This window comes from Mustela nivalis, assembly GCF_964662115.1.
Source record: "Mustela nivalis genome assembly, chromosome: 14".
In the NCBI taxonomy this organism is placed as follows: Eukaryota; Metazoa; Chordata; class Mammalia; order Carnivora; family Mustelidae; genus Mustela; species Mustela nivalis.
Window position 1 is genome coordinate 65,374,767 of NC_139033.1, and position 14,301 is coordinate 65,389,067.

Consider the following 14,301-nt stretch of genomic DNA (forward strand, 5'->3'; position numbering starts at 1 on the left):
TGTTAAGAGTTTTTGCTTCTATGTTCCTGATGGATATTGGTTTGTATTTCATGATATATGATATATTTTGTGTGGTTTTTGGAATCTGAGAAATACTGGTTTCCTGTAATGAATTAGAAAATATTTCTTTTCAGGTTTTTTGGGAAGTTTTTATAAGATTAGGTTTATTTCTTTCCTAAATGCTGATATAATTCATGGGCCAAAAAGTTGGGGGTTTTTGTTATTGTTTTTTAAGGAAAGGATTGTAATTACAAATTTCTTAAGTTGCTAAAGGGCTAGTTCAAATTTTCTATTTCTTCCTGGGTTGGTGTTTGTAATTTTTGCCTTTCAAAAAATTTGTCCTTTTTCTTAGGTTATCAAACCTTTTGGTACTAATAGTCCCTTATTATGTTTTTAATGTTTGTATGATAGGTAATGCTGTGTTCTTTCATTTTTTTATATTAATAATTTGTGTCTTTTTTTTCTTCCCTAGATTAACCTGGCTAGCAGTTTATCAATTTTATTGATTTCTCCAAAGAACTAGTTCTTGATTTTTTTGGGAAACTTTTTGTTTTCTGTTTTCTTTGATTTTTTTTTTTTTTTGTTCTTTTTAAGAAATTTCTCTATGCTTCAGGTTTAATTTGTTTTAATTAATAGTTTCTCAGTGTCCAAGGTTGGATTATTAAGGTCTATTTTCTTTACTAATATAGCCATTTAAAGCTATACTTTTATCTTTGTAACCGTTTTAGTTTCATGCAGCTAATTTTGGTATGTTTTCATTAGTAGTTCAAAATATTGTCTAATTTCTATTAAGGGGCACCTAGGTGGCTCAGTAGGTTGGGACCTCTGCCTTTGGCTCAGGTCATAATCCCAGGGTCCTGGGATTGAGCCCCAGAGTCGGGCTCTCTGCTTAGCAGAGAGCCTGCTTCCTCTTCTCTCTCTGCCTGCCTCTCTGCCTAGTTGTGATCTCTGTCAAATAAATAAATAAAATCTTCAAAAAAAAATTTCTATTCATAGAAATCTTGTCTTTGAACCAATGAATATTTAATTTTCAAGTAATTGCAAGTGTTCTTCTAAGTGATTGGGATGTTTATGATCTGTTTCTGACTTATAATTTAATTTCGTTTTGGTCATTGAATGTGTCCTATATGATTTGTCTTTTCAGATGTATTGAGACTTGCTTAATGGCTCTATGAATGGATTATCCCAGTAAATGCATTTAAAAATAATGTGTATTTTGCTTCTGCTAGGTTTAGAGTCCTATAAATATCCAGTCATGGTGGTTGATAGTACTGTTCAGATCTGTGTTTTGCTGATTTTTGGCTAATTGTATCAGTTGCTGAGAGGGATATCAAAATAACCAACTATGCTTGTGGAATTATTCATTTCTCAGTTATTGAGCACATACATACCAATGATCTTGTCTTCTGAATAATTGACCCTTTTATTATTATATGGTGGCCCTCTTTATCTCCTGTAGTATATTTACTTTTGAAATCCATTTTGCCCAATATTACATAAGCGCTCAGGCCTTATGCTCACTATTTGCATAGTATCTCTTTTTCTCTCCCATTTCCTTTTAGCCAATACATCTTTATTTTCTGTCTGTGTAGATAGTATATATTTGGGTCCCTAGTAACCATTCTGAAAATTTTGCCTTTAATTAGACTTTTTTTGAGAATATATTCTACTTTCTTCTTCATGTATCAGGTAATTTTGGATTGTATCCTTAATATTATGAAATGCTAAGTTCTGGGGATTCTGGGTTCTGTTATTTTTCTCTGTTAAATGTTATTTCCACTGTTTTAGCAGGTCATTTTCTTGACTGGGTTTAGGTTGTAAACTCTGTTTTTTCTTTAGTATTTCTGCTTCCCTGGCTTTTCCTTATTAATTCTCAAAGACAGACTGTAGATTTTCCCACGTGTGCCCATGCTGCTTATGTCCCTCTGTGGACTGTATGTCCCAGCTGAAAAACCTTGGGGTGGGAACTTATTTGCATAGTTCTTTCCTTTCCCCCAAGAGCATTCCCTATCTGAGTCTGTCAACTTTGGTTCACTCTCCAGTTCCGTCAGGCAGTTGCTTTTTTTAAAAAATATTTTATTATCCATTTTGAGAGAGTTCCAGCGTGCATAAGCAGGGGAGGGGCAGAGGGACAGAAAGAATCTCAAGTAGACGCCATGCCCAGCACAAAGCTCACTCTTATAACCCCAAGATCACAACCCAAGCTGAAATTGAGAGTCAGACACCCAACTGATGCAGCACCCCCAGCACCCACCCCCATCCTGGGCAGTTGCTTTTTATAGTTGTTTTCTGCAAGGAGGAGGGTGGTACTCTTGTAGGGTCTGGAAGTAGAAGTCTTTTTCCGTTCCTTTTTTTTTTTTAAAGACTTTATTAGAGAGAGAGTATGTGAGCGAGAGAGCACACGCAGGGGGAACACCAGAGGACCAGAGGGAGATGGAGAAGCAGACTCCCCACAGAGAAGGGGCTTAATCTCAGGACCCTAAGATTATGATCTGAGCTAAAGGCAGCCACTTAACCTACTGAGCCACCTAGGCACCCGTATCTTTTTCCATTCTTAAATCCCCTCACTTTCCAAACATATGTTTCAATGAAACATAATTTTTTATCTTCTTTTCCTTTCCCCCTTCCTTACCAATTTCATGTGTACTTACTCTTTTACACTCAGTTCAAATATTTTATACATTCAGCTCAAACAAAAAGTTCAGAAGAATGGTATGAATAAGAAGTTGGGGCTCTTGTATTTAAAGAATTTTATAGCCCAAGTGCATGCTAAGTTATTAAATATAAAGGATAAAACCTCATACCTAATTGACTATTCAATTAGGACTGTTTACCTAATTGACTATTCAATTAGGACTATATTTTGACTATTCAAATAGAAATGAGTAACTATGAATATGAAAGCCAGATGTTATTAAAGATAAGCTGCAATGCATGTGATATCCCCAGTGCATCAATTTTTCCTCCAGTTTTTACCATTTGGTATTTTAAATATTGTTCAATTGGGTATAATTAAGTTATGTTAATACTGTTATGTATTATATATACTAATATATATACACACACACACACATACACACATACATATATCCTATTTTATGTGCATGAATGATACTGTCTTACTGACTTCTTTATATCCAAGGTAAAATCCACTGATAGCTGCCTCTTCTTTATTAAATGCTTTGATGACACTATTCATGGCTTCAGGGTTCCTAAGAATAGTCTTCAACAGTCAAGAGAGGTAATTTTATGGATTCATTTATTTTTCATAGAACTTAACATTTAAAAACAAAGAATATAAAATCAATTCAATAATATCTAAAATTTTGTTGACTGTACCATTTTAATTGGGGCGATTATATGAAGTTTGAAATTTGGCTTATGTATTAGCTTCTTTATCAACATGTACCTGCAGATATTTTCTGTTCATAATTATCTTTTTAAATTTGATTTTGTGAATCATTTTCAGAAAAAAGTCCTGAATGATTATATAGTCTGTCTCTTAATTTATAGGTGTAGAAACTGAAGCCAGTGAGATTGAAGTGCTCTCTCAAGGTCACACAGCTGACATGTGACAAAACCCGGCTTCAGCTTAGGTGTTCTGATTTATTACAATATAGCCTCAGCCTTCCTTTGTGGTAAATTGAACAACAGCAACAAGCAAGCAAATTGGGATTGATGTGACAGAAATTCATAGTGCAGGTTTTTTTTTGTTAATATTTTATTTATTTATTTGTCCGAGAGAGAGAGAGAGAGAGAGAGAGAGCGAGCACTGGCAGACGGAGGCAGAGGGAGAAGCAGGCTCCCTGCCGAGCAAGGAGCTGGATATGGGACTCGATCCCGGGACGCAGGGATCATGACCTGAGCTGAAGGCAGCTGCTTAACCAACTGAGCCACCCAGGCGTCCCAATAGTGCAGTTTTTTTAATGGACACTCCATATTCCTTTAGATCAAAGCAATATTTGTAGAAACTGTCTTGTTTTTTGTAAATTTTGTAAGGGGTTAAAAGAATCTATTTCCAAAGTGGTTAACTTTGGCCCTGAAAAGAACCCTAAATGATCTAAATCCTGACTCTCTGACCATATCAGAAAGTGGTAAAATTTGACCTTGAGTAATGCTTTAAGAAAAGAGAGGTAACACAGATATTTTTAGGGAAAATATTCTTTTGTGAAATCACTGATATTTTAAAAACGTTAGTAAAAGCTAAAGCATCAAGGCAATTGTTGGCTTTCTTATAACTTGATTACAAGTTAGTTATTTCTGGACTAATATGTCCAGAAATATGGACTGGACTAATATGTCCATATTAGTCTAGTATATCCAACAGTGTGGAAAGTCTATAATTTTAAGTGAAAAAATTTCCACCCATTACTCAGCTTTTATAATGTGTATCTTTTTGAATCTGTAATATTTCCTCCACGTAGATTTTAACTTTCTAAATCATTGGCATATTATCTCTTTTTTGAGTAAAAATGCATTTCACTTTTATTCCAATTCTTGGATTATTTCAGGACTGGCTGGAAGCAATAGAAGATCATTCTGCTTATAGCACTCACTACTGTTCCCAGGACCAGCTGAGTGATGACGAAGAGGAAGATGCAATTTCAGCTGTAGACTTGAAGGAATCCTTAGAGGTAATGGAAAAACCAAACCTGACTTTTTAATTTTTTTTTTTTCTACAGATTCTATTTATTTATTTGACACACAGAGATCACAAGTAGGCAGAGAGGCAGGCAGAGAGAGAGAGAGGAGGAAGCAGGCTCCCCATAGAGCAGAGAGCCCGATGCGGGGCTCGATCCCTGGACCCTACGATCATGACCTGGGCCGAAGGCAGAGGCTTTAACCCACTGAGCCACCCAGGTGCCCCCCCAAACCTGACTTTTATAGCTAACTCTGTCACCAAGAATTTTTTTTTCAAATGTGAGATTTTGAAATTAAGAAATCTGACAATGCTCTTTGTCCGGTAATATTTTATGCTATTTATAGTGTCTTTTATGATGATACTGTCAAATGTCTCTGTAGATAATGCTCTAAAGATAGAATCCTATGCCCAAATATATCTTTTTCGGTGAAAACGTTTTCATTACTGTAATCAGATTGTCATTCTGTTTGAAAACTGCTGCCAGTAGGGGGAGTGTGCAGAGCTTGACTTGCTGCCCTTTATGACTTCACTGCGTATTTCAGAGTTTAAATAATGCAACCATAGTGATACCTATCCTGGTTGGTAGTTTCATTTAAAACCACTTGTAATCTGTAACTTCATTGATTAGAGGTAAGATAAAGCATCAGTAATAAAAGGACAGGCCTTTATCTGAAGTGATGTCAAAGTCTTAGCCATAGAGAAATACCAGTATGTGTTATTGAAATGAAATAGGTTTTTTTGTTTCTTTGTTTTTTGTTTTTAAATCTGGGCATCAGTTTTCTGGCTGTGTCTTTTAAATGGGAACGGGGTTTGGAAGAATTAGAACTACAAAAGGTTGATGGATAATGGAGTTTCAATCTAAATAATTATGTCAGAACATATCAATTTGACTACTAAATTCAATCTCTTTTTTTTTTTCCTAACTAAATGAAGTGGTTGCAGGATTTGAATGTTTCCCCTATCAACAGCTTTAATGGGGTTAAGTTTGCTAATACCTAGGGAGTTTTATTGACTTAAGGAACTGTAAACGTAGAGATTTTGGATCTTTCGATCCCTAATCCTATTTTATGATGGAACATTAAAAAACTTGAGCTCTTCCATGTTTGGTTGAAGACATTGCCAGAATTTATTGACATTTGCTTTACCAGTGCTACTTCTGTATTTTTGGGTTTTTTTTTAAGCCTAATGTATAGAGTGACAACCATATACATAATTTTCAGATCTGTGAACTTTGCAAAAATAACATCCACCAGAGCATCTAAATAATATTAAATCTGTTCAGGTAAATAAAGTTTACATATCTACGGCCAGAATCATCTTAAACAAATGTATAGAGTGACAACCATATACATAATTTTCAGATCTGTGAACTTTGCAAAAATAACATCCACCAGAGCATCTAAATAATATTAAAACTGTTCAGGTAAATAAAGTTTACATATCTATGGCCAGAATCATGTTAAACAAGTGAGGGGAAAAAAAAAACCCCAAAACTGCTAAATATTTCAACTTTTAGTCAGTAATCCCTCCATGAAAAGAAGTCCTTTCCTATTTATCCTCAAAATAAGGTAAATGATAAAATGTAGAAGGACTTAGAAAGCATACCAATCTTTCCTAGGATGATTATGGTAATTTTAAGACATTTTTAATGGAAGCTATGGGTAAAATAAAAGCATACTAACTCATATATCATTAAAAAAGGTTTTTTTGAAAAAAATGTTTCTTTGGTATAGTTTTCAGTTTTTCATGTTATCAACTTCAACTGTACCTTTTATTTTATTCACTTGAATATCATGCTCTTATGTTAACTTTAAAACCATTAAGTTTTTGCAACTTCTAGATTTTTATAGCACCTGAAGTCGGGGAGAGTTACAGCAGTGTTTAGCACTTTCATGTTTTGTAGGTTATAAACATGTTTCTGTCCAACAGATTTGAATGCTAATTCTGTGAATCTTGATTCTGTCTCAACTCCTGAAGTTTGGTCCAAAAATAGGTTAAAATCTGAAATGAGCTGTGAAGTATGTTAAATTGTAGCTTGTGGTAGACTGGCTCCAGAATGCCTTTGATCATTGGATTCTTAAATTGTGAGGATATTCTGGGACCTATTTGTGAAATGAAACCTATTCTAGATGTTTATAGACTTTCTAAAGGGAATTAAGAACTCTAGGGTTAGAATACTCTAAAACCATCTGAATTGGCGTAAAACTAACCTTATTTCCTCAGCATGGTTTTGGACAAGACATTATCGGGAGGAAAATATCCACACTGAAAAAAGTGGCCAGGTTATATGATGTTTTTGGTCTCATCTTATCTCCATCCAAAACGAGGACCTCCAAAAATTGAAAATGGCTTTTTGCTTATCTCTCTGTCACTGCCCTGAGGTTAGGTCTCCAGAGAGAAAAGTATATGACAAACCATAGAAATACTGGCCTTATAGTTGTTTCCTTAATGACAACTTGAAAACGTTTCAAATATAAAAATAGGAAGACAAATTCAAGCACGGTGTTGGTGTAGAAATGCTGTCCAGTACGATAGCTAGTAGACACATTTGGCTATTCAGACATAGAATTAAAAATTCAGCTCCTTTTAACTGAACACAGTTCAGATGCTCAGTAGTCACATGTGGCTACCACTTTGGACAGTACAGTGTAGAATGCTTCCATCGTTGTAGAGCATACTATGGGACAAAACTGGGATAGGCTCTTAGATTCCGGGTGGCACAAGGAAAGTGAGGGTTTCATTTGTTGATGATATCTTGATTCTGTAGGATCTGAAGTCAGTGTTATAAGGATTTAATGAGCGGAAGATGCTAAATTTTAGTCAAATGAGAAAGTGATATCATACTTTCCTGATTTAAAGGTAAATGATGCCTATTATTAAAATGAATGTGCAGGAAGATGAATGTACATCAACATAGGGCTGATAAATATAAGATTGGTACATTCAACACAAGAATGAGACAGATTTATATATATTGATATATCTAAGATTTATGGTTACATGAAAAAGGCAAAGTAGAAAATGATGTATCTACTATGCTAATATTTGGGAGAAGAAGCAGGATCTTACACACACATTTGTGTAGGCTTAGGTCATCCCTGGCAAGATGAGAAGTTATTAACAGTGGTTGCTTTGAGGCTAGTAAAGGGGGAAAACAGAGATTCTAGGACTGATATGTTGAGAGAGAACTGCCTTTCTCTATATATATCCTTTCATTTAATTTTTTTAATTTTGTGTAAATATCTACTGCAAAATAGCACATTAGGAAGATTACAGAGAAGGGCCATAATGATCCCCAGGTCCCAAGAAGTGTAAATGTGCTACGTATTGACTTAAATTGAGGAGAGATGGATTTGGCTGGAGGTAGGGAGCCTTGGAGGTGAGCCTTGGTGCACCAGTACTCACAGTCCTGGCTGTTTTCTGCAAAGAGGAATGTCATCAGAGTTCTATAATATATTCTCTAAAAAGTTTCTGTACAATAAAATGAATGCATTTTATGTCTTCAGTTTGACATGTTCTGACAAATGTGTATACCCTTTGTAACCACCACTTCTCTCAAGATAGAGACATTTTCGTCATCTCAGAAAGTTTCCTAAGGTCCTCTTCCCTGGCAATGCACTTAACCTCCATCTCAGGCAACCACTGATCTGCTTTCTATCCTTATAGGTATCACTTTTGCCTGTTCTAGAATTGTGTGGAATTGGAATCATACTGTATGTGCTCATTGGAACCTGTTTTCTTTCATTCACTATGTTGTATCTGTAGTTTGTCCCTTTGAATTGCTTGAGTAGAGGCAGCTTGGTTCTGTTCTTAATTAACCAAATGTGGGTTGTAGCAAATAGCCTGGAATTTATGACCTCTCCCCTACCCCATTCAGTCCTGCTGAGCCCTTGATAATACATATTTGAGCTGTTTTTCTAGGCCAGGGATAATAAAGTGGTTTAACATCAACTTAAACGCAAGAGCCAGTATCTGGGTGGGCAGTAGTAGGAGCAGGAGGCCTGCGTTGGGAATGTGCTCAGCTGCTCACCTGGGTGCCTCCTGCCCTCGGGGCCCTGAGTCTGTGGATGCCACTCTGTTCTTGAAAGTTACCTGTGCCCAGATAACTTTGGTTTAAAATACTGTCATGCTTGGGCATTAGGTCATTGCTTAAGAGTTGTTTATGTAGAATAAAAAAAAAAAATTAAAACCTAAAAACAATGCCTGACATAAGGTGAATGTCTTAGAAGTTAAGAATGGGACACCATGCTGGGCTTTGCAAAGAACTGCTGAACAGTAACCTTTCTAAATAGATTTCTAGGTTTACCTATTATAACCGGTAGCTGCTAAGGGGGAAATTATAGCAAACTGGAGGATGTGAACATATTATTTGTATTAATAACCTCTTTCCATTTGTTTTACCTTCAAAACCACACCAACCTAATTATAAAGCAGAATGTGTAGAGATCAGATCTTCTCCAGCTGACCTAATACGTACCTTTTATCAAAACAAGTAAATCCTCCATCAGGGAAGCTCTTTTTTGTAACTGTCCGTCAGGTAGATATGTTAAGGGAAGAGGAATGGGACTCAGGTATTTGAGGGTGATGTTATGGAGAACGTGCTTGTCTTTATTATCCCAGGAGCCCTAGCCTGTTCATTACAGATTCTCAGATTGGAGATGAAGCAAGTGCTTGCTTTTATGCATCCAGCTCACTTTCACCATAGAAAGGAAAAGGAAAGATGGTTGCATTGGCTTGCATGTGGGCAGGAGGATTAACTATGTATACAGTAGAAATGACAATTTTCTTTTAATAAATCATAAGTGATACATTTGGTTGCAAAGCCTGTTTCAGGTCCTTCAGATCAACCTCTTCTCTGCTTTCAATCTGTATTTATGGGCTGTGTCCGCAAAAGTGACACAGGACACCATTTCCCTTTCTGTGATGCTTTCAATTGTGTAGTGTTAGGTATCTTCCCTCTTAAAACAAAAAAATTATTATTATATTTTTTATGTTGTTAGAGCTCTCAACACAGAGTAATGTAGATTTTAAAGAGAACATTTCCTGTCACTAATGAGGTACCATGAATATTCCTGCTGTGGTTGAGCTGAGCATCATAAGCACTGAAAATTTTATAAGGCAAAAAAGGAGAAAAGCCTGGTTACCTGTGCCCTTTGTCATGTCGGACTGATTTAGGAGGAGCAAAAATGTTTAGTGATGAGCCAGTTGGGATTAGGAGTACAAAGAGGGGAATTCATAAGGATAAACAGTGCTCTGCCTACAACAATGTGATTCTAATATTAGACCCAAGGTTATCAAAATAGACATTTTTCATTGCCCTAACCAACTGACTTCACAATGATAATTTTCTTGCTTATTCTTCCTACTTCTTGAAAGTAAAACTAACATCAAAATTACATTGTTAGGGACGCCTGGGTGTCTCAGTTGGTTAAGCAGCTGCCTTTGGCTCAGGTCATGATCCCAGGATCCTGGGATCGAGTCCCACATCGGGCTCCTTGCTCGGCAGGGAGCCTGCTTCTCCCTCTGCCTCTGCCTGCCTCTCTGTCTGCCTGTGCTCGCTCTCTCTCCCTCTGTCTCTGACAAATAAATAAATAAAATCTTTAAAAAAAAATTACATTGTTAATATAATCAATGTGATTACCTGACTTTTCATTTTCGACTTCTAAATCTTTACTGAGATGGGATGGAACTTGTGTCATTAAACACTGGGGATCTAAAATTAAGCTTTGATTTACTAAGAAAATGTCCTTACTGGTCTGCTTATGTGGACTTAGATGGCTGAACTACTACCATCTAGTTTTTTTAAAAAATATATTCTTAAGGAATGCATTTTATAATTCCCTGATGAATTTAATCAAGTCTACAAAAAGGATTAATTGGGAGAAATCTAACTCCTATGTATATGGAATAATGAGTTCTCAGAAACAGTGAGTTCAGTTTTATATTGTGTACATGACAAATGTTGAATATATTTATAATTTAGAAAGATTTATTTTTTAAAATCTGTATTTGATTAAATGCAATATTCAATTTCTAAGGAAATTTTTTCATGCTTTTCTCTGTTAAGATGGATCTTAATTACTGTGGTATATTGACATATGAACTAAAAGTTTTGAAAGAAACAGTAAAGCATATGTACTTTAAAAATCCTTTATTAATAAGTTTTAATTTCGCTTTTTGTTTTTGTTTTCCCAGAAAGCACAGACATGCCAACAGAAACTAGATAGGGAAATTTCTGCCTTTCTGAAAATGATTAAGGAGTGTGACATGGCTAAAGGTAAAAAAAAAAATAAAAAATAAAAAGTTGGGGGGTCTAACTACCAAATAACACCTGCTATTTAACACAACCCATTATCCTAGATGTTGCTCCTTTGTAGTTTTGTTAGCTATACATGTAGATAATTTTCAGATTTGAATTCAAAATTATGTTTGATAAGACTATTTAACAGTTTTTAAAAAGCTACTTAAAATTTCTACTCATGGGGGAGACTTGGTTTGTAGATTAATATTTTATTCTTTAACTTTTTCTTTAAAGTTAACATTTTGGGCTTATAAATTCATTTTGCCTGCATAATGAGATTCCTACTTATGAATTCAGAAGACTTGAATTTTAAACTGTCTTGGGTTTGAATTCTTGTTCTGCCACTTACCAGCTGTTACTTTGAACAGTACATGTAACTTCCCTGAGCCTGTTTCTCCATATGTAAATGAAGGGGTTGGTTGTTCTCAGGTCTTAGTCTTTTATGATTCTATGAATGTCTACATGACCTTAAGTGTCTAATGGTTAATCTACCTTTCAGTAGTAACTTTTTATTTCTTCATTCTCCACTGATTATGAATCATCAAGAGTCGGCTATAAATATTCCAAAAATCAAAATAACATATAATACAAAATCAAAAATCCAATAAAAAATTATATATCTAGAAAAAAGTATTACTTTGTAAATTAAAAACTGTGTTTGTTATACTTTAGACTCCTCACCATTGCTTTAGATTTCAGCTATGATGGGTTTGTAAATAACTTCACTGAAATTTAATTGATTCAGTTGTCTATGAGTTTAACCATCAGTTTTAATCACAAACTAGTTTCCCTTTATAGACTTCTCAGTTTAGTTTATATATGCCCAGGGAATGCAAAGAAAAGCTAATATTAGAATAAACTGAACACAGGTATTTTATCTCTGTCCAGATGGAAACTTGGGCATCCCTTTGTCAGTTCCATAAACATTTATTTGTATTAATGATAATAGCTTTGAGAAGGATAGCATTAAGTCATTTTGATTATTGTGGGCTGGAATATTCTATTACTGAGCACTCTTCATCCTCAGTGAACTTTATAAATAAGAGCAGCTTCATTAGATATAATTCACAATCTAAAATGTATCCATGTGAAGTATACCCTTCAGTGGTTTTTAATATACTTGGAGTTACGCACCTGTGACCATCAAAGAGCTTTTAAAACACCATCTTCAAGAAACATCAAAAGTAATAAGAGATACTGGGGTGCCTGGGTGGCTCAGTGGGTTAAGCCTCTGCCTTTGGCTCGGGTCACGATCTCAGGGTCCTGGGATTGAGTCCTGCATCGGGCTTTCTGTTCAGCTGAGAGCCCTCTTTCCCCTCTCTCTCTGCCTGTCTCTCTGACTACTTGTGATCTGTCTGTCAAATAAATAAAATCTTTAAAAAAAAAAAAAAGTAAAAAGATACTAATGACATTTAAAAGATGTAGGAAATGTCCAGAGTTAGATGAAATATAAGGATTAATTCCTTTAACATGGAACAAAGAAAGAAATTACATCAGAACTACAACCAAATTAAGTTTTGGGTTTTTTTTAAAACTTTGAGTGAGATCTCTTCGTTCAGATTATCCGTATGACCTGTCACTTATAACGATGGTATGCATCATTTGCGTTTTTAGAGATACGCATAATATTCAATATTACAAAAGAGCTATTTCAGACAGTGCCCTCTAGAAAACTTTTAGAGGTCTGATGATGATCTGACAGTGCTATTTCATATATCTACAATGAAATTCAATAGATTTATACACAAACAACTGTAAACATTATTTTCTGCAGGTATAGATAGATAAATTTGCATGTTATATAAATAGTAAATGGGGTTAAGATGATTTCATGAGTGGAATTAGAGTTGAAGATAACTGTGTTACCTTAATGCTGAGGGATTGTGCAGAGTAATCTTGCAACATGTGTTTTGTTGCTCATATATAGTAGTTGATAAATACACATCCTGCTCCATACCATCTAAATAGTTTGCCAATAACGTCTCAAAATGAAGAACCACAATGTTCCTGGATAAAATCTAGACCTTGTGGTTCTGTTAGTTGGCTTACATTGTAATACAAAATTATGTGAACTTGAAGACTCCTCTCTAAACGTCTTATTCCAACTTATGCCATACCGGTTTGGCTCGGTGTTCCGTCAAATCCAGGTCACTGCAACAGCCTCCCCTGTGGTCTTCCTGCCTTCTGGGACCCTATGCGTTCCATCCCTAAAGGGAATCCAAGCTTTTTAGGAACTCCTACATCTCAGATTCTGTGAAAATACTGCATTATTCCTTCTAGATTAATTTTAGAATAGTACTTTTTTTATCATAAAATTTTTTCCCATTGGGAAAAGAAAAAGGTTCATGGGTGTTTGAAATTTTAGAATAAAATACGGACCGTTTATCTTGTCATTTCAGAACTGTCCGAGCCCAATCACAAACACATTTTTCAGTTTATTTATACTTATAGATCTTCCTCAACTTAATAATGGGGTTATGTCCTGATAAGCCCATTGTAAATTGAAAATCTCCTAAGTCAAAAATGCATTTAATATATCTGACCTACAGAACATCATAACTTAGCCTAGCCTACCTTAAACATGCTCTGTACACATCCATTAGCCAACAGTTGGGAAAAATCATCAATTTTTTTTTTTTAAAGAATGAATGTATGTATGATGTATGTATGTATGTTTGTATTTATTTTGGAGAGCACACAAACATGTGCTCTCCTGTGAGCACAAGTGTGCGGGGTGGGGAGAGGAACAGAGTGGGAGGGTGAGGGAAAGGGAGAGAATCCCAAGCCGACTCCATGGTGAGCACAGAGCCGGATGTGGGGCTGATCTCATGACCCTGAGATAAAGACCTGAGGCAGAACCAAGAGTCTGATGCTTAACCAGCTGAGCCACCCAGGTGCCCCCAAAGCCAGTTTTATATTAAAGTGTTAAATGTCATGTAATTTATCAACTCCCATACTGAAAGTGAAAACAGAATGTTTGAGTACAGAACAGTGGTTTACTCTGGTGATGGTGTGGCTGACTGGAAGCTGTGGTTCCTGCCCCACATCACGAGATGTCATCATACTGCATACTGCTGACCTAGACAAAGATCAAAATTCAGAATTTGAAATATGGTCTCTACCAAACTTATTTTGTGTTCATAGCATCATTCAGTCAAAAAATTCTAAGTCAAACCACTCTAAGTCCGGGATCATCTATATTCATTCTATTTTGGTCCAAAATATCCTCTATTTAAATAGTACTTTATTTCCTTAAACCTAATTTGTTTGGATGAATGCCCAAATTTATGCATCTGGCAATGGCAACAAACATATCCTTCAAGGTTCAGTGAATGCAGTGCTAAAACCTCTACCATTT

General features: G+C 35.5%; 1 protein-coding gene and 1 long non-coding RNA gene across 5 annotated transcripts in view; both read left to right on the forward strand.

Annotated features, from left to right (window-relative positions):
* OSBPL1A (oxysterol binding protein like 1A) overlaps positions 1-14,301 on the forward strand; it is a 227,998-nt gene that overhangs the window by 80,009 nt on the left and 133,688 nt on the right. For 3 of the 4 annotated variants that reach the window (XM_082698700.1, XM_082698701.1, XM_082698702.1), the window contains 3 exons: positions 3,143-3,241; positions 4,512-4,634; positions 10,838-10,919. In XM_082698700.1, the coding sequence (XP_082554826.1) occupies positions 3,143-3,241; positions 4,512-4,634; positions 10,838-10,919 (304 nt within the window). The remainder of the gene's footprint in view (positions 1-3,142; positions 3,242-4,511; positions 4,635-10,837; positions 10,920-14,301) is intronic. The other variant, XM_082698703.1, reaches the window with a different exon arrangement.
* Positions 5,207-6,981, forward strand: LOC309847868. Its single transcript, XR_014302682.1, has 2 exons — positions 5,207-5,836; positions 5,977-6,981. It is a non-coding gene; the product is annotated as an uncharacterized lncRNA (long non-coding RNA).